General features: G+C 42.6%; 1 protein-coding gene across 4 annotated transcripts in view; it reads left to right on the top strand.

Moving 5' to 3' along the window:
• DMPK (DM1 protein kinase) overlaps positions 1 to 25,690 on the top strand; it is a 751,292-nt gene that overhangs the window by 459,201 nt on the left and 266,401 nt on the right. For all 4 annotated transcript variants that reach the window (XM_069207733.1, XM_069207732.1, XM_069207734.1 and 1 more), the window contains exon 6: positions 23,563 to 23,656. In XM_069207733.1, coding sequence (XP_069063834.1) covers positions 23,563 to 23,656 — 94 coding nt within the window. The remainder of the gene's footprint in view (positions 1 to 23,562; positions 23,657 to 25,690) is intronic.

Here is a 25,690-nt window from a genome sequence, read left to right as displayed (position 1 = left end):
CCAAAAAAAACCTGCCTTTTTTATGATCTCACACTGTGACACTTCTCCCTTGAAAGCACTTTATACATGGTGATCAATTCTCCCAATCAGTCGCGGCAGGAATAGGCATGCTCGTATCCATCAGGCCTCTGTCGAAAAATCTTCAATCAGCTTCAGCTATTCAATATGTAGCTGCCCACATCACACCGGTACTGCGAGCTCTATAACGACCTCTTGTTCACTCAAGACATGCGTTCAAAGCATTAACCCTACATGAAAAATCCCTTATTTTTTGCCATTTACATTTATTTCTTTTCCATTCTTGCTAGCTTTTTTCTACTGACAGTTCTGAGATCATAAAGACTACCTTTGAGAATCGCAGCAAAGTTGCTGCTTTGCGTGAAAAGTAGACAGCAGAAATGCTCTATATTTAGAAAGATATGGAGAATTTCTACTCTCTCTTTGTGCTGCGCACTGTGTTCAGCCTAGCGCCAATGCAGGCATCCTTACACCAAAGTGCAAGAGTGCCTGCGTTGCCAGTAGGATTGTTTTTGTGTCGGTAGGGACACCTTCCTGCATAAAAACAATCCGTAGAGGCATTTTCCTCTTTCTATGTGTTGGCTCCAGAATGAGAAAGAAGGAATAATGAGGAGAAATAGATATTTATCCTTGTTACACCTCCCTTGGGACGGCGTAGCATTTTGAAGCATTCCCAGGTTTGTAAGTCTTTGTAAATCTGGGGATGTACCAAAATCTATAGCTGGATGCATTGGGGCACTCATGCTCCACCCATAGAAAGCCTCCTAATTTGAAATGTAGCATATTGCAGCATGAGCAGCTGGCTTGCATTATAATTCTTTATGAAGTCACACAAGGGCAAGCAAATCAGGCCTTGCGTGCCTTTGTAAATATTACTGAAGCCGTTGTGTTGTCTTTGTGTCGCAATAAGTCTGCTCAAGGATAACGCAAAGGCTTTGTAAATATGGGCCTCAATCTTTTTTACCCATAACTAACTCTTTGTACCAAGTATAATATGCAAACTTTAGGCAACAGCTTAAAAACGTGGCATGTATATGTATCCTCTATGCTTTCCAAACAGGTCTAACAGTGTAATGTGTTCAGTTAATGCCAAGAAGCTTCTGAATTCGACCCCTTAACAAATAAAAATAACATATCCTAGCAAACTCTTTTTGTGAAAAAATGCCTTATGTTTGCAGACCTTCCACAAGTCTTGCCTCCACACTCCATGTCCTGTAGCCACTCCTGTGCTAGAATATGCTTCCTCTCTCAAATGTATCCATCGACTGAGGTTTTTCAAAATATCTTTCATTCTTTTCCATGCCTTTTCTGCACATTCCAGATTGGTTTCCAGATTAGTTTCCAATGCAATAAGATTCAGGTGCAGATCTTGTTCTCTGTGCTGTTTTAATACTTCAAATATGTAGTCTCAGGATCTGGACACAAGACTAGCAAACCATCAATGATGACTTGAAGGCAAACATTGACAATGGAAAAAGTAAAACTACGGGTACCAGCCTCCTTAGTGCTGCGGGATGAAAACAACAGCGTTTGCTGAAAGTCATCTAATGTCCTGATATGGGGCTTTTGACAGCTATGTCAACCAATAAAGAGAGGGAAGTGTACACATTGGGTTCAATCTATTAAATGGCTATTTGTGCACTTTAAAAGCAGGGTGCTCTATAAAAAGGACGGTGGCAGAAGTACCATGCTTCATCATGACATTGCATCCCTATTATTGTTGCTGGATCTCTTTCTTGATTTTTGTGCAAGATAACTCCTGATAGTTTTGTAATCACAAGTAAAGATTGTTTATTGAATTTCTTAATCTTTGAGCAGTTACACATATTACATAATTACTGTCCAAAAGGAGGAGTCTCCCTCATTATTTCTGGATGACAGCTACTAAACAGGAGCAGGGAGTTCTTGTCAGTCGGTTTTTATGGACTAGTCCTTAAGAATACCCAAGACCTGGGTAGGACTCACAGTTTGAAGCAGAAACATGTTGACTCAAATAGGAATCTGCATTACATAATATCCCTGGGACAGTGATTTAACTATATGGTAGGGTGGTCAAAGAGTAAATAGTTTAATTATGCACTATCCCTCACACATTTTTAATTAGAACAGCTGCGTATTTACCTCTCCAGCAGGGAGGGACACCACTCAATATCAAACAAGCATTGGCAAAGCCAGTAGGTATTGCCTATGCAAGAGCTATTGGCTTTGCCATTATGATTTAGCCATGTTATACACCAGCTTAGCGGCTGTTCAGGATGGGTAAAAGAGCCGCAAGGGGGAGGAATGGCAATGAGTGTCATAAAGTAGAGTGTCATAGAGTAGAGTGGGACGTTATGGAGTAGCATAGAAGGGTGTAGAGTTGAGTAGCGTGGAGTGGAATGGAGGGGCATAGAGTGGAGTGGCATAGTGTTGTGGAATGTCTTGGAGGGAGTAGTGTGTCATAGAGTAGAAGGGCATAGCGTGTTGTAGAGTTGTGTGGTGTAAAGTGGAGGAGATTGTCAGAGTGGAGCAGAGTGTCATAGAGTGAAGTGGCATAGAATTTTGTTGAGTGGTATAAAGTGGAGTGGCATAGAGGGTGTTTTGTAGGGGGAATAGAGTGTCGTAGAGTACAGTGGTGTACAGCAGAGTGGATTGTCTGAGAGTGGAGTGACAAAGTGCAGTAGTGGAGTACAGTGGGATACAGTGTCGTAGAGTGGAGTGACTTAGGGTTTCAGAGTGGAGTGGCACAGAGTGGCATGGAGTGGAGTGACATAGAGTGGAGCACTGGAGTCACATGGAGAGGATTAGTGGAGTGGAGCAGAGTGGAATAGTGTGTCCTAGAATAGAGTGGAGTAAAGTGGCATGGAGTTCCATAGAGGGAGCTGCATCAAGCGTCGCACAGTGGAGAAGTGCCATAGAGTGGCATTGAGTGGCGTACAGTTGAGTGGCATAGAGTGTATTGGCTTAGAGTACAGTGGTGCACAGTAGAGTGGCATAGAGTGCAGTGGCATAGCGTGGCAAAGAGTAGAGTGTAGTAGCATAGAGTACAGTGGAGCAGAGTAGAGTGGCAGGGAGGTCCGTGGCAGAGAGTGCAGTGTTGCAGAGTAGAGTGTTGTAGAGTGCAGTGGCATAGAGTAAAGTGGCATAGAGACAGAAAAAATTATATTGTTTTGTCCCGTAAAAAAATTCAAATGGAAGGAGTCCTTTGTTTTCAATATGTCCTTTATTGCAGATTGTCCTTGTGCGACTGCACCTGTTGCACAAATAGAAAGAGTGACAAATAAGTGGGTCTGCAAAAGGTAGGGATAGGAGAAAGTGATGCTTGCTAAAGTGTTATGAAATATCACTTATAAAGATTTATTGTTGTTTTGAAAGAACACATTGGCATAGGTTAGAGGTGATAAACACAAGTAGGTAAAATCTATTTTAATGAAAAAGTGCTCCATGGCAGAGGTAGTGTGTCCTGAGTTCTAGCTGGATTAATTTAATATGCAGCTGTATTTTATTGTGGAACAACAAATTATTATTGTATAGTGATGTTATATTTGGCATAAAGTGTTAATGCTCCTAGTACATGTAATTTAATTAAGGCACACTGAGTATAGGCTAGGGCTGGAAAAGTAATAAAAACGAGAGGCCTGTTTGTTTTGCTTATGTGAATAAATAAGTGTAAGACAGGCCTGAAAGAGCATATATTTTTAATTGTTTTCCATAGTGAAAGGGCCTGAAGAATGCAGTGTAATTGTTTTTAGAGCGTGTGATGAGGTGTAAGTAGACAGAGTGTCGGGGAAAGTGTTAAAAGAATCTAAAGGCAGATTGTGAAGCTTTGAAGTTGGAAATGGAGAAGGGCTTTGGGGTACTTAAACCTGTGAATGGGTGAAGGAGAGATTCTCAGAGCAGCTCTACAATTGTGGTGTCGGTTTGTTTACAAGTAGCAGGAAGGTTAATGTTACAACCTGCACATTTGTGCATAAAAGCACAAAGGAGTGAAATTACCATTCCTGGATCCAGTAGACTGCTGCCTGAATGGAAGTTGGGGCTTTGTAAAAGTATGCAGGAGAGGGAATGGGTGAGGTGAGTTTAGGGATTGAAGAGGAATTGTTTTTTGTCTGTTTATTGGCCAGGTGTCACTGCACTTGCTGTTTGAAAATAAAGTAAGCTCCTGGAAGTGTTTATTTAAAGGATAGGGAAGGAAGAGGTGGTTTGAGGTGCTTAGAAGAGCTGTGATGGGGTGCTGTTGTGTCAACAATTTTGCCTTTTTGCCTATGCTGAACTTGTCCCAGTGTAATTTCCGGATACTGGGACACGTTTAACAGTCCCTGCATGTTGTCTGCTTTCATTCTAAGCAGCAACATGTAGGCAGAGAGGGTTTTTTTGTGTGTTTATTTTAACCTCTAACTGGACCAAAGAAAAAGGCAGAATGTAAGGGGCAACCAGGCCTCCTTTTGTTCCAATCTGATCTTGTCTGGGTGTGGTCTGGAGGCTCACACTTAGATGCAAAAGGAAAGGATGGGAAAGAAATGCTTACAGCTTGTTTTCACTTCACAGGTGCTTAAGAGAGGCCTGCTATCAACTTTGTTCAGTCCTTCTTTATAAAAGAAATGCATGCATTGTAGGAATGTCAGATGTTTTGGTCTGTCCAGGTATCTGAACAAATAACAATGTAAATACCACCATTTTATTTATTTTATAGCACCATTCTTCCCAGTGCAGGGTGTCAGGGTGCTTTGCATAACATACATGTTAATCATTGACAAGTAATCATGTAAGTATGTAAATCAATGTACATGATGTTTGTTGCATAAAACAGTGAGGGTTACAAGGTGTAGGAGTCACATGTCCCTCATAGCTCACTGTGATGTATTAGAAGGATTACAATGTATTAACTGAAAGTAACAGAAGGATCTTTTTGTTAGAAGCAATAACCTACTTACCTAGCTAGCTAAAATAAAAATCTGTCATTCGCATGTTACATAATGTGCTATTTAGGAGGTGTCTTACAGCCTTGTAAATGGAGCATAGAAGGGGCTCGAGCCGGCTCCATGAGGAGAGTAATCTGCATTCCTCTTTTCTATAAACGCTCTCACTTTGAAGTAAGTCAAAAGCAAAGTAAAAACTCCCTCTTAAGACACAGCTTGACATTTGGCCTCTGTCTTTAAATGCACAGCAAATGTGACAAGATAAGAACAAGATTTAAAGGCCTGTTTACAGAAAGCGTGTTTGTGCAAGAGTACATACAATAAACACAGTTTAGGCAACTGGAGGGACAAACTGTGCCTGGAGAGCCTAAAGTAAATAAAGCCAGAAAATGTGAGTTACAAATCACAAAGGCAGTTTTAATAACAGGCAGAATGCATTCTTAGGTCAACTTTCTGAAAATCCCCTGATGTCGTGAGCAAACCAGACAGCTGTGTTCTCTGGTAGGCTGCAACCTAAAACTATTTCTACTGTAGTGAATCCTATCTTGTTTTAATGAGACACAAGAGTTAGCTTAGCCTTCTGGCTTGCAGACCTGTGCCCCGTCACCCATTCACTTTTACCCTACTTAGCTTGATCTATTTTAACGCAATTATTTAATTATATCTTTCCACGATGGCTGCATTGTTTTTAGTTAGAACAATGTTTTAGTTTTGTGCTATCAGTGCCACTCTGCTATGGCATCACTATCAGCGCCAGAGATAGATAAGATGTAGGTATTCACATTAGGTACTTTCCCACTTTGTGCTTTCAAGGGAATTGTTTATGTAATTACCGCCCCAAGCATGTCTTGTTATCTATTGTTTGGAAACAGACCTACGTCAGGGGTCTGAGCAGATCTGTATAAATGCACCTCACGTAGACAGATAGTCAGAGGGATTCCTATCAGATGCCACTGATGCCATCCATGCTGCACGTCGCCTTGACGCTGATCCAGTCTTTGTGTCCCTACGGAGTCTGAGCTAGAGACCTCATTCCAAGGTAACGAGGATTAGGAGGCTCTTTCCATGGACATGGCATTGGCAGATTAGGTTTAACACACCTAGCTCTCTTTAGGTTATAGATTAGGTTCATTATGCTAGGGTATTAGGACATATTTCATATCTCATGTCATTTTATGTTATTGCAAGATGGTGGGGGGGTCATGACTCTCATGTTCACAATTCTGTTTCTTGCATAATTCATTATCCCCATCATTGCAGCCCATGTAACTTATCGTAGATTGCAGTTTTGTTAATAAAACCTATTTAAAACTTTACTGCATCTCCTTCATTACCTGTGTTTGACTGAGACATGTTGTTCCTGTGAGAAACGGATAGTCTCTGTTTAACCACGGCACTCCCTGAGATGTCACACTTTTGAGTCCATGCGTGAAGGCTGCCACAAATCACATTTTACTGTTTGGGTTTTTGGTGAGGTGCTGTTTGTTAACCAGGAGGGTTGGGATGACAGTTGCAACTTGTTGTAGGGCTGCCATAGTCGCCTACAAACAAAAGTACTGTCATCCTTAAACCAGCAGTCTTGTCCAGAGCAAGAGTCCAACTACGACATGACGCCACCAACGATGGTATTTAGGCACTAATTTACCGATACCCTGCCTATCACTGTCTCACGTACAACAGGTACCCTAAGTACCATTATACGGAGACGTTGTTGGTCGTGGGGAAGATCCTCCTCAGCTGAACAGGGAGCACCTAACTAGGCAGTAGGTTGTTCGAGCTTCAACCATTAAAAGGACTTTTCTCCCCACTTGGTGTTCCACCTCATTACCCATTTCACAATATGGCTATCGCCATAGACATTCCTGAGAATGCTAGGCAAGCATTAACATTACTCCTAGTAGCGCATGGCTTAACAGACGAGGGTGGGCATGTCACATTCATAGTAGAAGCTAGTGAAGCCTACCAAACAGAAACACTCTATTTTTGGGTCACCTTTCCTGAGGAAGACCAAAGATCATTCACATTCCACACATACAGAATTGCAAATGTACCAAGCATACCAGTATCTTGAAATCCCGATTACTAATCATGAACATCAGAACTCGTTTAATGGTGGCCTACCACACATAATACAACCCATGAGATTAGGTCCCCTGGGTAATGAAGGACCAACGTGGCCTATGTTTGCCACATACACACCTCACCCAGGTATGCAAAACATGCAGGCAGCAGACCTGTGAAATATATACATTGAGCTCGTAACACTATATAGACGACTTGTTTAGTTCGTAATGCGAACTCTGAACACTACACCAGCGCGTCCAGCACCACCAGAACCTGCTGGATACCAATTGGCTACTACTGGGATCAATCCACAAACAGTACGTTCCATCATGGGTAAAGTACCCACACAACAAGAGAAAATCCCATTCTGGATAGCCCAGAAAACTAATTAGCTGGAAGCTGTGTTTCCTCATATGGGACCACTAGAGAAACATAGAATTGTGCTTGCCCTTCGTGATGGTTTCCTCGGTGGATGACTGCGCCACATGGGCTACAGTCTTTGCTGCAATTTATACTACCACACATGGTACCCTGATACTTGCCAGTTTACCGGAAGTGTTAAAACAAATTCAGAATGAGCATGTGGCTGCTCCTGCCCTAGATTTGGGGATGAAATGAATGCATAACTTTGACGCAGCCTCCTTAGTCATACTCAGTAACATTAAAGGGGAAGGGTAGCACCGGCTATACGCCAACGCCTCTGATAAATTCCATAGTTGGCCCAGGAGAAACAGCTACTGAAAATTATTTCCGACACCTATACCAGTATAGGATGGGATAGTTTGGGAGCCAAGCCGAAAAAGCTTGAAATACAGAGTACAATCCCTAAGGAAGGTACTAAACAAGCACAGGAGGGTTCTAAAAAGCACTGGGATAAACAAAAGCAATTTAAAGACAGATGAAATAAGGTAGCACATTTGCCAGACCTGGAGAACTCCGACAGGAGATATACTCTCAGAAAATTAAAAGCTCCTGACAGATATACGGATTCACGTCCCTCTTGTGCCTTTCAGGACGCACCAGATAGACGTAGCGAGAGAGTGGGTCGGTCAGAGTGACGTCACGACTACGTGAAACAGAAGAAAGACTCACCACAGTCTTCAGACAAAAAAGAAGACATGTCCCCACAACAAAAGCCACAGTTTAAAAAGAAAAAGGTGGCAGCACTGTCAATTAAAAATGCCAGTACACTTCAGAACATTGCTGAAGAACAATACATGGGCAGTGACACTGTTAGACAGCGCAGCAGAGATAACTATATGTCACCAGAGTCTGAATGCAACAGCAACTAGCGACTACATTGCAGTTGAGACTGCGGACGGGCGCATCCTACCATGCGACAGGGTACATGATTTAAAAATCCATATTTAGGGAGACGTTGAGCGCATTATTGGTGTGATATTCTGGGATGAACTTAGTTGTGATATCCTGCTGGCTGAGAGGGACTGACACCTGAGCACGTCCGTAAGCTCCCACTTGGGGAAGATGTAATTTTGCCTTCTTTCTTTGATCTTGTTCCAGAAGCGGTAAAACAAGCCTTCGCTGTCAATTGGGCTTTAGCACAGGCACCTGGTTGTACTGCAATCATGTAGGTTGGGACAAGGACTCACCTTGTCATGTAATACCTACCAGGTCTATACCTCAGCCACAATATCCTGTTAAACGTGAAGCTAAAGCTCCGGTGAGGGAGATCCTCAACTTGAGTACCAGGGAGTAATTGAGCCCTGTGTCTCTGCAATGAATAACCTGTTATTCCTCGTTGCAAAACCAGACCATTCCTACAGAATAGTCTTAGATTACAGACACTTAAACAGTCATACACGGACATATGCTATACAAAATTCACATAGCACAGCACTAATTATTAACGTAGTACGCAAAAATCCCAAAACAACCTTGGATATTTCTAAGGGTTTTTTGTGCCAGACCTTAGCGCACGGAAGTCGGGACCTGGGTGCATTCTCATTTGGCTCACAAAAATGCTTCCTCCGTTTGCCCCAAGGCACCAAGAACAACCCAGGACTGTTCTGAGCCCATGCAACATCAATATTACATGATATTGATCCCGAGGCGTTATCTTGCGTGGATGACATCTGTCTCACAGATGACAAACTCAGCATTTATCTTACCGGGGTCAAGCAGATCATTCTAGGATTCACAGCCCTTGGATAGAAATGTAATTTTAGGAAAACTGAAATAGCCTTTCTCAGCGTATTATTCCTGGGATACAAGATATTAAACGAGGGCAAGAGCCTGGCTCCGCATTTTCTAGAGAAATGTGCTCAACTCCAACCATAAAATACAATCAAGAAACTGCAGTCTTTACTTGGTTTCTTCAACTTTGGCAGAACATACATTCCCGACTATGCACAATGTATCAAGTCACTTTAAGACTTAATACGCCCTGATGTTTCTAGCAGACACTGGACAGTTGAACACACATGCATCCTTAGGGAATTGCAACAAGACATACTAGAAGCAAAACACTTGCACACCTGTGACAACAAAACAAATTTGGTCATCAGAATAATTGCTGGTGTCATTGGGTTCACTTATGTCACCTTTTATGAGGGCGACACGGTGCCCAGAGCATATAAATTGCATTTATATTCCAATGCAGAACAACGTTTTGCACCCACAGAAAATATTCTAACTGCAGTTCAGATGGCTGTTATTAAGGAGAGGTCACTTGCCCAAGGGAAACGCATTATTGTCGTTACCCTGGTGCCAGCCTTAGAGGCCGTCACCAAATCAAGCGTTCCTAACACTAAAGCATTACATCCACGCTGGATTCAGTGGGCAACCTCCCTGACTGCCACCAATGTTGATTACATCTTTGATCCAAAACTTCAGACACAAGAATTTCTCCAATACGAACAGGAGTACCCCGCACCTCTAGATATTTTGCCATACCATGCTGTCATTTACACGGATGGTTCAGCACAACCAGCTGTAGGTACTAAACATCAATACTCAGCCGCTTGCGCAGCTGTGAGCGGAGTGATGAAGGATGGTGTATTCTACCCTTACAATACCTACACGCAGACCCTAGGGGATTGCACAGCTCAGCTGTCTGAACTCAAAGCCCTTTATATTAGCGCTAGAACACACAGATCCAGGATTACTGACTTTGATTGTCTGTGACTCATACTACTGCTTCCAGTTCTACAATGATTATCTTAATCATTTGCGATTGAACGTGTTTAGAGACTCCAAAGGGAACATCATAAAACACAGAACTCTGTGAGGGAAGGTGGCTGATCTCAAGGATAAGCTATCTTGTGTCCATGTAGTACTTGCATTGAGCCACCAAAGTGTAGTGCACATTATCAGCAACACTATTGCTGATGAAGCAGCCAAATCTGCAGTAGCTACGGCTTCTGTGGCTGCAGTGACTTGTTCTCAGATGATATTGGATAATGACATTTTGGCTGCTGTAAAAGCTTCTGCTGAAGGCAAGCCTCTCCCACAAGCATACCCTACAAAATACTCTTACTACCATGCCTATGCAACACTTCCTGGGGTTGGAGATCGAGTGATCCCCAACCAAGACCAAAGATCAGATCTAATAAAAGCAGCGCAGGAGATTGTCGCATCTGCTCATGCTGGTATTTTGACCACAGTAACACTCTTACAGAAATGCTTCTGGTGGCCAGGTCTATACAAGTAGACCAAGCAATATGTCCTTTGCTGTGATAGCAAATTAAGGGCTCCAACATCAAACGCCCTCCGCAGACATCCCTCCTAGTGTCCCACAGGCCACTACAATGTGTGTACCTGGACCATTGTGGTCCCCTTCAACCTGATGGTGCATACAAATACATCTTAGTCGCTGTAGATTCTTGTTCTAGATTCCTGTGGGTGTGACCAAAGGAGTCAGCTGACGCTCAAACTGGTATCAAAGACCTGCTGATCTTTATCGGTACATATGCAGTTGTAGCATTCCATTCAGACCAGGGACCTGCTTTTGCCTCTAAGGCATTCAGAGATACCATGGGGATGATGGGTGTTGAACTCCATTACTCCTCACCATACCATCCCGAAGGAAATTTGGTTGTGGAAAGGAGGAATCATGATCTAAAGCAGTCCTTAACAGCTACAGTGTTAGCTTCTGGCCACAGCTGGCTTTATCACCTATATCAGGTCCAGAAAGCACTGAATAATCTGCCCAGACGCTTCTTGGGGGGACGCACTCCCTATGTGGTTCTCTTTGGGATAACTGTGTATGTCCCAGATCTTGATTGCCCTGGGTTGGTGGCAGCAGATACACCTTTTGACAAAAATGAACATCTCACTGTCTTACAGGAGCTTCAGGAATTCTGTGATGATTAATCATCCGCCAGTGTTGCCACCTTAGGAATAAGGGATTTACCAACAACTTCTACTGGCTGGATTCCTACATTTGGGGTTCTGGTTCGTGAGATGATCGATGTGAAAAAGGGATTCGGTCCATCCTAGAGAGCACCAGCCCCAGTCCTGGAAATACAAGGTACCAGAACAGTCATCTTACCACCGCTGCAGACTCCAAAGCTAAAACAGATTAATTTCCATTGACAATGTCAAACTTCACTAGGTGGCCAATCCTGCACAGTAGACCCAGAGTTCCCTTGGGTAGTTCCTGGTCCCCTCTCACTACCCAACAGAACATACCACTCCACTTCTGACTATACAAGCATGTCAAACGATGTTACAAATACCTCCTCGACCATGGAGAGGGCGGTAAATGAGCTCTTCCTGATTCCTGTTACCACTTCAACAACATCACCTGTCCAAGATGGGGCTGTTTTTCATTCTAACACAACACAAACTGGCATTATCGTCTACTATGAACCTCCACGCGAAGTGGATCCATCCACCGGTAATGCGCCTGCTCCTACGTTTGCAGAGACTGCTTTTGGATACTTCATCGACATTGATAACTTTTCCTCTACTTCATCTGCACCTGCGATTGAAACTGTTTCAAAGACAAGTAAGCTGTATCTATGGCTTATAAATCACTATTTAATTCACCCATGGAACAATCTATGGTTATCCTTGACATTATTTGCATTTTTTGTATGGATTGGTTTCGTGACTTTTTTTTTCTTGCTTATAAATAGTCATTACCTTCTTGAATGCTCCTTTGTTGAGCCTGTGGATGGAGTCTTAACTCATCATCTTTCCTCACATAAGGTCCGAAGAGACTTGTCCCTTGTGAACATTTCAGCTGTACCGATTCCTTATGGGATTGTGTGGGACAAAGTTCCATTTGATCTATACGGGCCTACTGAGGTCATTTAAATTCCATATGTCTTCAAACTTTCTGTGACTGATGTAATTACACCCGGTGTTGTGTCTGATGATTGGGATGTCCAGACAGTTGATTCTATGTTAACTGAAATGAAGGACTAGTCGATGTTTGAAAGTGATGATGTGTACACCAACACAAATAATTATGGGGAAATGTTCTGCTACAACTGGGGACATTACTACCTGCACCGTGCAACTCAGTATTTAACTATACACAGTTGGAACACTGTTTGACTCCACACGTGGAAAGCCCAAAGCATCACTCAAACAAATTCACTTATTTATTGGGCATGATACAAAAAAATCCACAGTCATATTATTTCAAGTTACCTCCTTCAAAAGTTAGGAAAATGTTGCTAACTGACACAAAACTGATTTATTCAGATTCCTTTGTTTCCCGTCTTGCAGTTGAAGGTTACGAATACTGGAAGAACACTATTGGTTTAAAGAGTGTATGGGGAACACAAGATTGGCAAATACATGGTAGGGAAGCTTTATTAGGAGTGCGCCTTATTCCTGTGCAAAAGATCTTTTTAAATGATACCATTCAACAGACACCCTGTCAGGGGTTAGCGAAAATGAAAGAAATAAAGCTGCCCAGTATCCCCACACCAGCAAAATTTAATAACTCGCAATCCTTCCTGAATGTCACCGAGATAGAACTAGATGCAAAGGTTCAGGCTGGTACCTACAAATCTTCACTTTCCAGTCCCGGCGGGTGGTTACTATGGCCAGTGGACACAAATGGGTGTCAGGCACGTTTTGTGACTTCCTCAGGGGATTTCAAGATTAGACGGCCAGACCCTCACTTTGTCTCGGGTCAACACACGGGTATAGTTACAACATACAGAGTGGGTAAACTGTGCCAACAGTGTTTACAGACTAACACTTTAGCCGCAGTTAAGGAACATCTTAACACACTTCCCGGAAGTATATGACTTGCAGGACTTCTTGCTAGGTCCTAGAAAGCCACGCCTTGAAAGATTAATCTATGCCATATATAATAAGATCTGGAAGCTTTCTCAGATAGAAGCTGATGCACGTTTAAGGCAGATAGACAAAGAAAATTTAGAAAAGGCTTTAGCTGTTGTCGACAACAGGATAAACACTCTTTCCAACAGGATTTATTCCCTAACGAACATAGTGTTGTCTGTAATTGATATTAATCAGACAGACATGTCCCTTTTATACCATGGACAAAGTCAGCTAAGTTCCATCATGCAGTTAGGTTGGACATTACCGACTCTGAAAAACCTCCTCGTTACTTGGAAGTATATTAACAGTAGTGACTTGTTTGCTGCTTTTAATTTGTCCACGTAACAACAGACAATGGCTAAAAGGGAAGCGAGTTTCACCATGCTTCAGATAGAAGGGTTAGAGAAGTTGCCTTTCACAGCCGCAGAGAATCCATTGACGGTATGGCTCCTACATTGCATTATAAATCTGCCCTTTTCGTTTTTCGAAATGTCTGAAACATCTTTCCGTGGGCAGATACGAGCAGTTAGGCGATAGCTATATCAAAGAAGAGTGGGAGTTGCCCTTTGAAAACAAGTGTCTTAACAGCAAAACAGAGGTCTTTATAAGTGGAAGCGAATGTGAGACTACTATTAGTCATTTAATGATCTGTTAACAGGTGTCCCTTTATGGACTTTGCAATGCGGGGTCACAAACTTGGCCTGTTTTCTGAAGGGTGCTCCTGTCCCTTTGATTCAACCAGCATTTTATGTACTTTCAAATGGAAGTTATGTGGTGCTGAGCGGCCAAAGCTGTTGTGGTATGCGACCAGGAATTTCTTACGCAATTTCAGACTCTAAGATCGTTACGTGTTGCTGATATGTTTTATTCCCCCACACGAGATAAGAGTATCAAAAATGTGGCCTCACATTGATACTGCTAATGTAAATTATGACAAGCGGAGCAGACTAAAGGCGCTACTGTTCTAAAAACAAGTTGTGTTGACATCAGCCGGAGAGATGTATGCTCTCCAGATAGCAAGATCATCAGCTGAGATACAATCCCTATTAAATACCAGCTTCCCCAAGCACTTTGGAGAGCTGGCATCCAGAATTTTCAATGTTTCAAGCACTACGCGAACTGCCTTTTCTTTAAGGCTGTTGGTTCTGGATTTGTGTCCATCTTCCGGACTGTCTTCGGAGTCATTCTTTCGGCCATCCATTCACTCTTTTCAAGTGTGTTTGGCGGCTTTCCTATAACTTTGGCGTTAATAGGCAGAGTACTACTGCTACTGCTTCTGATTCGCAGTGGTTGTGCCTTTCCAGCTAAGTGGAGTTATGGAGCCACTGCCACCAGCTCAACTATGCAATGAGCACATGGTTCAGTTCTTTAACGCTCCTTTGCTGGAAGAGTTGGAGCGTGACTGGTCACTGTCATTCAGACAAGTCCTGTGGTGTGTGCAGCCCGTCTTCCGCTACGTGTGGTGTCTCTTTGAACATTTGCCTACACTGTGTCTTGCTGTTTCGCCAGTGCCTCCTGTGGACCAAGAACTTCTGATGTCCCCGATGAGGGTTCATTCACGCTCATGCCCCTTGAGACTAAGGCTGATTCGTGAGGCCCCTAATGAGCCACCCTTGGTGAATGACCTGGCTCTCTTCGGTGCTGTGGAGAGTGCCACTCCTGCAGGTGGACCTGCACAAGAGACTGCTACACAGCACTGCTCCATGGATCCATCTGCCTATCATGTCATCGATCTAACATCTGACGATATGGCCTCTTTCCTGAGGTCCTTTCCATTCAATGGCTTCAAAGATGCTCTTCAAGATCATGACTACTGTTAATTAGATTTGATGATTGGCTTATCTTACCATATCCAAAGTTTGCATTTATTGCCCTTACTTTGGCCTGCTGTGCTTGTCATGGTCAACATTGTGTTTCTTCATATGTTTTTAACTGTTTTTTAACATGTTTTTAAATTTATTTTTTTTGCTAATTTTTAATGATTTTAGCCTTTTTTTAGTCCAGAGCATTTTAGCTTGGATTCATTCACCTTCAATGGCATCATTCTATGCGTCATACTTGTTCCGGCAATGGGGAGGGTGTAGTTAATCCTATCGTGTTTTAATGGGGCGCAGGAGTTAGCTTAGCCTTCTGGCTTGCAGACCTGTGCCCCCATCACCCAGTGACCTTTACCCTGCTTAGCTTGCTCTGTTTTAGCACAATTATTTAATTATATCTTTCCAAGATGGCTGCATTGTTTTTAGTTAGTACAATGTTTTAGTTTCGTGCTATCAGTGCCACTCTGTTAAGGCGTCACTATCAGCGCCAGAGATAGATAAGATGTAGGTATTCACATTAGGTACTTTCCCACTGTGCTTTTGAGGGAATTGTTTATGTAATTACCGCCCCAAGCATGTCTTGTTATCTATTGTTTGGGAACAGACCTACGTCAGAGATCCGAGCAGATCTGCATAAATGCACCTCATATAGTCAGATAGTCAGAGGGATTCCTACCAGATGCCATCAACGCTATCCATGCTGCACGTCGCTTTGACGCTGACCAGTGTTCATGTCCCTACAGAGTCTGAGCTAGAGACCTCATTCCAAGGTAACAAGGGTTGGGGGGACTCTTCTCATGGACATGGCATTGTCAGATTAGGTTTAACACACCTATCTCTCTTTAGGTTATAGATTAGGTTGATTATGCTACAGTATTAGGACATATTTCATATCTTGTGTCATTTTATGTTATTGCAAGATGGTGGGGGTCTTTGTATTAAGGACTCTCGTGTTCACAATTCTGTTTCATGCATTATTTATTATCCTCATCATTGCAGCCCATGAATCCTATTGTAGATTGCAGTTTTGTTAATAAAACCTAGTTAATACTTTACTGAATCTCCTTCATTGTCTGTGTTTGATTGAGACTTGTTGTTCCTGTGAGAAAGGGATAATCCCTGCTTAACCACGACACTCCCTGAGATGTCACACTTTTGAGTCCATGCATAAAGGCTGCCACAAATCACCTTTTACTCTTTGGGTTTTTGGTGAGGTGCTTCTTGTAAGCCAGGTGGGTTGGGATGACAGTTGTGACTTGTTGTAAGACTGCCATAGTCGCCTAAAACCATAAGTACTGTCATCCTTAAACCAGCAGTCTTGCCCAGAGCAAGAGTCAAACTATGACATTACCTCTTCAAGAGCACAAGGGAGGTTCAGTGGGAACCACAGTGAGGAGACACGCTACAATTCACCATGGTACTTTTTTTAGAGTCCCCGCCCTTTTTATAGAACACCCAGCTTAACTTGCACACAGCAAACTTTTCCATAATAGTTTGAACCCAATCTATTCACTTTTTGTATCACATTTTGAAACACACTCTTGACAGCAAAGTCATATTTCCCTGCCTGTGAGTTGTGTACTTTCAGCTGGCACATTCCGTTCAAAACAATGATTCCTAGCAAAACGAATTCAGCTTTCCGTACTTCCACAATCAGTAAATTGGATACGATCAAAATAGGTAAGTCTAAGCTTATTAAGCACTAGGGCCTAAAAAAGCTATATGAAGCAACTGCTTATTTTTAATTGGCCTTCAGCATACTGGCCTATAAACCATCGTCAAATATTATCATTAATGTCATAGTCTGTAGCCCCCTCTGCTGTCAAAAAGCCAGTACTGACATGAACTTACAGCCCAACTAAGCTATTAAACAACGGCGCCTCTGTTCACATGTTCGATCAAAACATCCGAACTAGAGGATTTTTTCTCTGCACACACCAGGTTGGAAGGCGTTTCCCTTTCTCCCCTTTCTCGCAATGCCAGCCCCTCTGTGAAGACCACTTGTTCATGTAAGGGACACTCGATCGTGCCCGGTTGCCCGGCTACGGGAATAGACAGCCTTCTCATTCCTGATGGTTGCCGCTGACATTCCATGCTTTCATCATCATGAACTATCTTAAGGAGAGCTCCCTTGCGTGCGGCTCTTCACAAAAAAAAAAAAAAATACAATAATAAATACTGCTTCGCCCTGGCAACAATCCCTTCTCTGCCTGCCCTTTTCCATTGCAGGATCCTGACAGTTGATACTAATTTTCAAAAACTGTAAACATGCCATCTCAGTTCCAGGAAAAGCCTGCCTCCTTTAGCAGAACTGTGAGAGTGTGGGCACAGTGCAACACCAAAGCCTGTGACTATTTGGGAGATATTGAAGACTCCGGCCCTTATCATGTTCTGAAAGATGGGCGGGGGGTCGCAACATTTTGCATTACATCACTAGGTCATAGCCAGTGTTAGACCTGACAGCCTTATGGTGGTATCCCCCAACTTTTTGTCTGGCTCGCTCCATTTTTCTGAACTCGTTTTTGCTGCTTTTAGGACCCTGCTCATTTTATACCATTGCTGACGAGCACTAAAGTGCTTGTGCTCTCTTCTCTTAACATGGTAATATTGGTTCCTACCCAATTGACATAATTAATTTACTTATAACTCCCTAGTAAAGTGCTCTATATGTGCCCAGTGCCTGTAAATGAAATGCTATTATTAGACCTGCAGCAAATATTGTCCCACCCAGATAAGTAACACCTTAACCATGTCTCAGGCCTGCCATTGCAGGGCCTGTATCTGGACTTTGGTCACCATTTCAACTTGGCATTCAAATCCCCTTGCCAAGCCTTAAACCCCACCTTTATTACAAATAAGTCATCCCTATGGAAGGCCCTATGTAGCCCATAGGCAGGGTGTAATGTAAGTAGAAGACAGGACATGTACTTTTAAGTTTTACATGTCCTGGTAATGAAAAACTCCCAAAGTCCTTTTTAGGTCGAGCCTGCGTCGCATGCGCGTATCGCTAGCGAGATGCTTTAGGTATTAGAAAAGGGGTTGGAGCCCCGTCGACGTCACGTCAGTGTCTTTCATTGGCAAGTTGGTTTGCCTGTTAGAATCCGCATCTTTTGATTAGTGGAAGGCACGCATACGTCATGCCTTTTCCGGTGGTTAGCCCTCCTCGAGCGCAGCGACCAAGTACAGAAAACATGCGAGGCTCGCTAGGTTCGTGGAATACCTTTTCTCCATTTTCGCAGAGCGATCTCGCTGGGCAGAAGTCGAGCGATTCGCAAACTATTGACCTTGTTACACACTTGATTGCACTTTTGCCGGTTATGTTCATAATTGCACTTTTGCCGATAGGTATTATTACATGTGAACTGTAGCAGCGCGATCGCGCTGTTTTTTTCTTTTAATGCAAGAAAAATCCGGTTGGGAGTTTATAAATGTGAACAGCTGTAACTCTGACAAATGCGAGACCCTAGTGCATTGTAAATGCTTGTTTATTACTGTGAGGCCTGCTCCTCTCATAGGCCAGCATTGGGAATTCCTTAATATACTTTCAAGAGGTAATTCCTGATCAGAAAGGAGTGGCTACCTCAAGTTTCATATTGTTGAAATCATAAGGATAAATCCTCTTTACGGGTAAAGTCCGATTTATCATTATTATTTTAGAAATGCCACTTTTAGAAAGTAGGCCGTTCTCTGCTTTTACTGGTCTGTGTGCCTTACAGGCTGTCTCCAATAGACGTCTGGACTGGACTGGACTGGGTGACAGCTACGTTTGTGCATTCCATCCAGACAGCCACAATCACAGGACACTCAACTGCATCTGCATTCATCTGCATACTGATGGGTTTGCCTGGACAGGAAGTATGGGAGGGTTCACACTTATACTTTGAAGGGTAGTGACCTGATTCTACACAAAGGACCGATTACCTCCTACAGTCTGGCAGACAGGACTGGGTTGAAAGGGATTCTGGCGCACTTCAAACCCACTTTCTGAAGTCTCCCCCACTTCAAAGACACTTTTGAGTGTAGGTACTAGCCCTCTGACCCCCTAAAATCTGAAATTTCTGGATCTGGAACTGAACCTCTGTCAGAAGGACTGCTGTGCTGCTCAAAGGACTCAATGGCCTGTGTTTCTGGAATGACTGCTTTTCTGCTTGTTGCCCTGCTGCCTGTGGCTCTCTGACCTTGCTGAAAGGACTCTGCCTTTCCTCCAAAAGTGATCTCCAGCGACTTGCCCCTGTTCTCCTACAGTCTCAGGGACATCAAAGACTACCTACAGCTCTCCTGGTGCTGCATGACTCTGCTTTCTATGAGTTTCATCCTTGCCTGAGGTGCCCCTCAAAGCTCTGGGCTTCACAAGTGGGTTCTGCAGCTGATTTTTGCAAAAACTGACACATCGCCTTGAGTGTGGGAAAAACTCCACCACATCACTCCTTTGGCGCAGAGCCTGTTCAACGACGGCAGATTTACAGCCTGCGAGGCCTGATGACAATAGTCTGCGCAGCTCGATGACAACACATCACATTCACTTCAACAGAGTTTGCTGCCGCTGCAGTGACCCAACTGCCTGAAAAATACTGATGCATTGTGCCCATGACGTCAATGCTTTGCTCTATCCAAGGTACTGTTTCCGTGGACCCTGCATGGGTTCTGTCACCAGCCTACCCTCCATCATGGTTGGCCTGAGGTTTGGTTTGCACTGGTCCCTCGCAACCTTCAGTAACCTTTTCCCCATTAGTAAAATCTAACCACTGTTTTGGATATAATCTTTAAAAAATCATATCATGACTTCTACTTCTTGGATTTTAGTCGTTTTGGTCTTTTTATACTCAGATAAATATTCTCTTAATTTTTTAACCTGGTGTGGAGTCTTTTTGTGGTGTTTTCACTGTGTTACTGTATGAGTTATTGCACAAATACTTTGCACATTGTTTTCTAAGTTAAGCCTGCCTGCTCTGTGCCAAACTACCAGAGGGTTAGCACAAGATAATTTAGTTTGTGTTGAGACTTACTCTGACTAGGATTGTGGTCCCTACTTGAACAGGGTGCATACCTCTGCCAACTAGAGACCCAGTGTCTAACAGCCAGGTACTCTCTAACTACAGACAACTCTCTCAGTTACCAGTTATTTGAGTTCCAGATGTACTGGTTGCATATTTGTAGAATCATCACTATCGTTATTTGTTGCCAGAATTACATTTGTTCTCGTTTCTAGAGTAACAGTTTATGTAATTTTGCTGGCCCTTATTGCCAGACATACAGATGAAGTTAGTGTGCTAGTGCTGCTAAAGTTACAAAGTTACTACTTTTTGAAGTTAGTGACTCAGTGTATTTTTGTGTTAGGGTTACAGAATAACTACACTCTAAAGTTAGAATACCAGTGTAACTAGTTGGTAGTGTTACAGAATTACTACTCACTAAGTTTAGAGATTCATTGTAACTAACTGTGTAATTAATACTCACTAAAGATGGATCAAATTTAATTTATTCGTCATAAGGTGCAGTGACCCTCAAACCTAGGGCCAGTGCTAAGTGACCCTGCTAACAATACCAATGCAGTATTATACTGCTCTGGTCTCACAGAAAATTGCAATGAAACGGCTCAAGCACATCCTTATCAAACACCCAGTGACACGTATTACGATCAAGTAGGCTTCCAACAATATGTGGATGACAGTAAGATATAACTGAAAATGAAATGCCCTTACAGCAGATACAGAATACAGAACTGGATGAAAAATATGCAACTGAAACTCAAATTATGGCTCTCATAACCAAGGGCTAGTGCATCCAAGCTCAAAACAGTACAAACTGTGCATGCATGTGTGATTGGTCCAAGTGTGACCCCCTAGACTCACAGTTTGTTATTCTAAAGGAATGGAGTGGTATGGCGGCACAACCTGAAATCCTTGGAGTGAAAAGAAAAAACACCAAAGCTCTCACAAGCTGCTAAGTGTCAGTGCTATCAAGCTCAGATCATTATTGCAAGCCTGCAAGAAGAGGTCTTGAACTCATTGGTGAGTCAAGGCACGCTAAGCAAATATTCTGCAAGTATTGACGTTGATACTCTGCTAGTGAAGATTTTTCAAATAAGTGCAGTCTAGAGATGTTCACGTGCATGGAAGCCAATGGGATATTCTTTTGTGGTTGTTAGTGTGGAGCAAAAAGAAACCATGTGATACCAATGTAGAGCTTCCAAGAGGCCATAGAGCAATGCTCCCAGGCTACATGAGCACAACTGCAAATATTGAAGGTTTGTGCCGCTATATTTGAGGCACATACTATTATTCAGGAGTTTTACTGATAAGCTCTTTTTGGGCATGCTTGTAAAAATGCATTACAGTTTGGTAGAAAAGGAGGCCTTTTTGTGGAAGCAGCCCCCATGTCTCCACCCACCTATGCCCGTGGCAGTCTGTTAATCAATGTATATAAAATCCTTAATTATGCATGGAGTGTTTGTATGCTTAGTATTGTGCCCTGAAACAAGAGAGACAATTCATATTTTTGTGGCCCTGTGGCTTTAGTAGTCTAGGGCCTATTGTATATGTTGGCAGAGAGGGACCTCCGTGGCAACGGTGATGGTGATTTCTCCCCGCCAACATAGTAGTGCAACCATAGTTTGGCCACGACAGTGACTATGTCATCACCGCTGTGGCTAAACGTCTCTGATTGCCTGACGGAGAAAGAGCCCTTGGAGAACCGGCTTTATGTACACCTGCCAAACTAGGATGGGCTGACATATAGAGCCCTTGGAGAACCGGCTATATGTACACCTGCCAAACTAGGATGGGCTGACATATAGAGCCCTTGGAGAACCGGCTTTATGTACACCTGCCAAACTAGGATGGGCTGACATATAGAGCCCTTGGAGAACCGGCTATATGTACACCTGCCAAACTAGGATGGGCTGACATATAGAGCCCTTGGAGAACTGGCTATATGTACACCTGCCAAATTAGGATGGGCTGACATGTAGCATTTGTTTTACTGTACGTCACCGCAGTGAACGACAGTAAAAAATACTAAATGCCGCCCTCGCGATGGGAGATGACTCCCGTGGACAAGGGGGAATTATTTTTTTAATTTCAAAAAGGAAATTCTGCTTCAGAATTTACTTTTTGATAATAAAAAAGAAAACAGTTTGATGCAAAGCTCCTTCATATTGATGGAGCCCTGCACCAAACTGCTAAAATCTTTGACAGTAATCCCAGTGACAGAGGTTCCTGTCAATGGTTTAGAAATGACTACCAGCTTGGTGTTCATTTCTAAATTAGGCATGCTGCACCTCCTAAATGTAAACTGGGCCCTTTATTTACTTTCCGTGGCTCATTAGTTCATCATTAATGCTTAAAATGGAAACTTGCCACCATAGAGATGCACTGTTGCATTGTGGTGACCAGGGTATGTGCTTAGTCGAAATTCGGTTCAAAATGTTCTTTGGAACCCACAGTGTGAAGATATTCAACTTTCAGATCGTAGCATAAAATCGTCACACATTTATATGATGATGTTTTGGATACGTATTCAGCCTCATTTGGCCATTTATAATGCCGTATGTGTATGTACAAAAACAGAACAAAACACTTACTTGGATCGTATTATTGTGTACTTCTTTCTCTCAGCCCAGTTGTATGTGACAATATTGTACACAGAAATGTCATATGACATAAATAATGAGTCCTAAAGAGGTTTCACTAGAAGATTGTCCCATTAAGCGAAGTGTCTACTATTAGCTCCGATGGGAAGATATTTTTGTAGATGATAATTAAGACACAATATTTGGTCAAATTGTATTATGCCATGGATGTACTGCCACCACAGTTCAACCGGACAAGCCTACCAATTTGTCACGACAACCTCTACGATAACTGTTGTAAAAGCCAGGATAGAATTTATTTGCAAACGTTCCATTTACTGAAAAAATAATCCTGTTTGACCTTATTCTTACTACTCATTCAGCAACCATAGCGGAGCCCGGATGCTAAGCACTCTTTCACTTTGTAACTCTGTGTACTGTCAATTAATATAAAGGAGATATACGTTTGTGCTTCTCACCCCCGTCTGATTTTCGACCACCACATTATTTAAGCTTCTCGAGTATGCCAGCCCATCTTCCATTTTACTTGTCCAGTAGACCCCGCTTGGTTTGCTGCTGGGGATAGTCTGAGGATCTCCTAGGAGTTTGAGGAGCACAGGCGGGAAGGGAGTGGGAGACCAGTGTTGGGGGTTTGTTCAGCATGGTGCAGTGGTCATGGTTAGTACTCTTATGGGCGAAGGTGAACAGGAGCAAACAATGTCGATGTTAACTTTTTAGACCTTCATGTACTTAATTCTCGTGTTGTTTTTATATCTTTCAGCTGCTTTTTGAGTATTTACTAGATACTTCCTTTTGCCTGTTTCTGTCCCTTTAGCTTCCTTCTCTATTTCTTCCACATGGAAACTGTGTCCCTTATTTCTGCCTTTCTCCTCCAAACTCCATGTTTTATGCGCCTCTTTTCTTCCACCAGGGACATTAAACCGGACAACATCCTGCTGGATTACTGTGGTCATGTCAGACTTGGCGACTTTGGGTCCTGCCTTAAGCTGCGAGAGGATGGCACAGTGAGTGGCTCAGTATTCACAAGGAAAATGCAACAATGAGAGACTGCAAGGAAGGCTGGAGAGTAGAAATGTGAATGGGAGCCCATTTTTGAAAGAAGCTTACAAACCCTCAGATGGATTTGATAGTTGACCAGTTGGATTAAGTCATAGGAGATAAAAAGTGTGTTGGGTTGGTGGAAGGAAAGAAACAGTGAGAAATAGAATGAATTTAGTATAAAAAAACAGCAAATTCATTTAGACCATTGTAAGTTTGTCACTTGATAAATGTATTGTTAATTAAAACCCTGCTGCATATGAACATATTAAGCATGTTGTTATGAAAAGTGTAAATAGTAGTCAATGAGGGAAGACAATAGTGTGTAGGTTTGCACCTGGGAATGGGGACTCAAAAGATGACAGCTCGTTGTGTTAGATAAGACAGATTTTATTAGGAAGGAGATAATGTCTGTATTAGTAAGGATTCACTTTTTATCAGAGAGGCCTGATCAACGTAGGTGAAAGTTGAATTGTGTGAGCAGAAGTATTATGGTTCAATGAATTTTCTGGAGTGCTTCAATTTGTTACTAGTTTGTTGGCTCAGAGAATAGTGTGTTGACTCAGAGAATGCTGCATTTTTGTTGTAGAGTCTGAGAGAAAGAATGGCCTGATTAGTCTGAATAAAAGAGCAGTGTGCCCATTGTTAATTATATGAGTTGCAGGATTCAGAGGCCTGATGATTCCTAGCACCACGATATGTAGGGTATTTGTAGGTCCACCCCTCATAGGCTGCCCAAATCCTGCAGGCCTAGGACCACAGGAAGTCTGTGTCAGTAAAGAACCTTAAAACCCACCATACCGTTATTGGCAGCTGATTTATAGTACGTGGGCAGACATGTCAGAAATCGAGGTTGTGTGTGTGTGTGTGTATACATGTGCGAGCACATCTGTGTGCAGTTGTGAGCATATATTTGTGTATGTATGGCTGCATATGCTCATGCAGGTGAGTAGAGTAATTGGAAAGTTTTATCTGTCAACCTTCAGAGAAACAATGCTTCTGTTCTAAGGCTACCATTGGAGGGATAGATCGGGTCAGGGAGATGGTTCTATGCAGAGTGCTTTGGGGAACTATTTCAGGAGACCGTGCCCTGATGGCAGTGGACACTGGTGAGTATTTGTTCCCCTCAGAGCCATCTCTGTACCCTAAAGGGGCCCTGGACTCTTTGAGAGCTAATCATTTAGTGAGTTGTCTGCAGGATGGCACTTCTGTATTTGTAGTGAGCTATGATCAATAAATGCCAAGCGTGAGAGGCCAAGACAGTTAGGCTGGTGGGACATCATTTGTCTGGACATGGAAAGAGTACCTCAAAGAAGTTCGCATAATTATATTGCATCATGTCTTGGCTGTTGAAACTCAATTAGAACTGGTGTAAACTCTGGCCCAGGCTTTCACTCAAGAGGTTGGCATTGATTCTCACTGACCTCAGACACTACGTCAGTCCTCACAGGGCAACCTCATTAAAAGTGTGGAAATACACATTTATTTGTGTAGCATTCAAACAATTGTTTATTTGAACTATCCTGTCTAGAGGTATGATATTCAAATTAAGAGATGGTTAGTGTGCCAACTCAAATTCCAGGACACTTCAAGTATGTCCTTCACTGGAGCCTAACCTTTAAGTATAGTTACAATAGCATGTAATTCTTGTATTTAACAATATAAACAGTGGAAGAGGAAGGCATTCAAAAGCCCTAGAGAAGTAACCCACACATTTGAGGACAGTTCCAAATGAATCTTTGAGATTGTTGCATGCCAAATGGCTTATGTAAGTACAAACACAATGATATCCTGACTGCAGAAAGGATATACTACAGTTTAAACCAATCATGTAGAATGTCACTGTTGCTTTACTGTGCTTTGATAGAAAATACACTTGTACTCAGCACTTTGCAGTAATTAAACCCAAACTGAATTTTGGGAGCAGTTATATGGACTTAGGCTGTATTTAGCTTTGTTTTCAAGCATTCGGGTTGACTGATAAATAAGTGTGCAATCAA

This window comes from Pleurodeles waltl, chromosome 9, assembly GCF_031143425.1.
Source record: "Pleurodeles waltl isolate 20211129_DDA chromosome 9, aPleWal1.hap1.20221129, whole genome shotgun sequence".
Taxonomy (NCBI): Eukaryota; Metazoa; Chordata; class Amphibia; order Caudata; family Salamandridae; genus Pleurodeles; species Pleurodeles waltl.
Note: the sequence above shows the minus strand (reverse complement) of the source record. Positions and strands in the feature narration are given on the sequence as shown.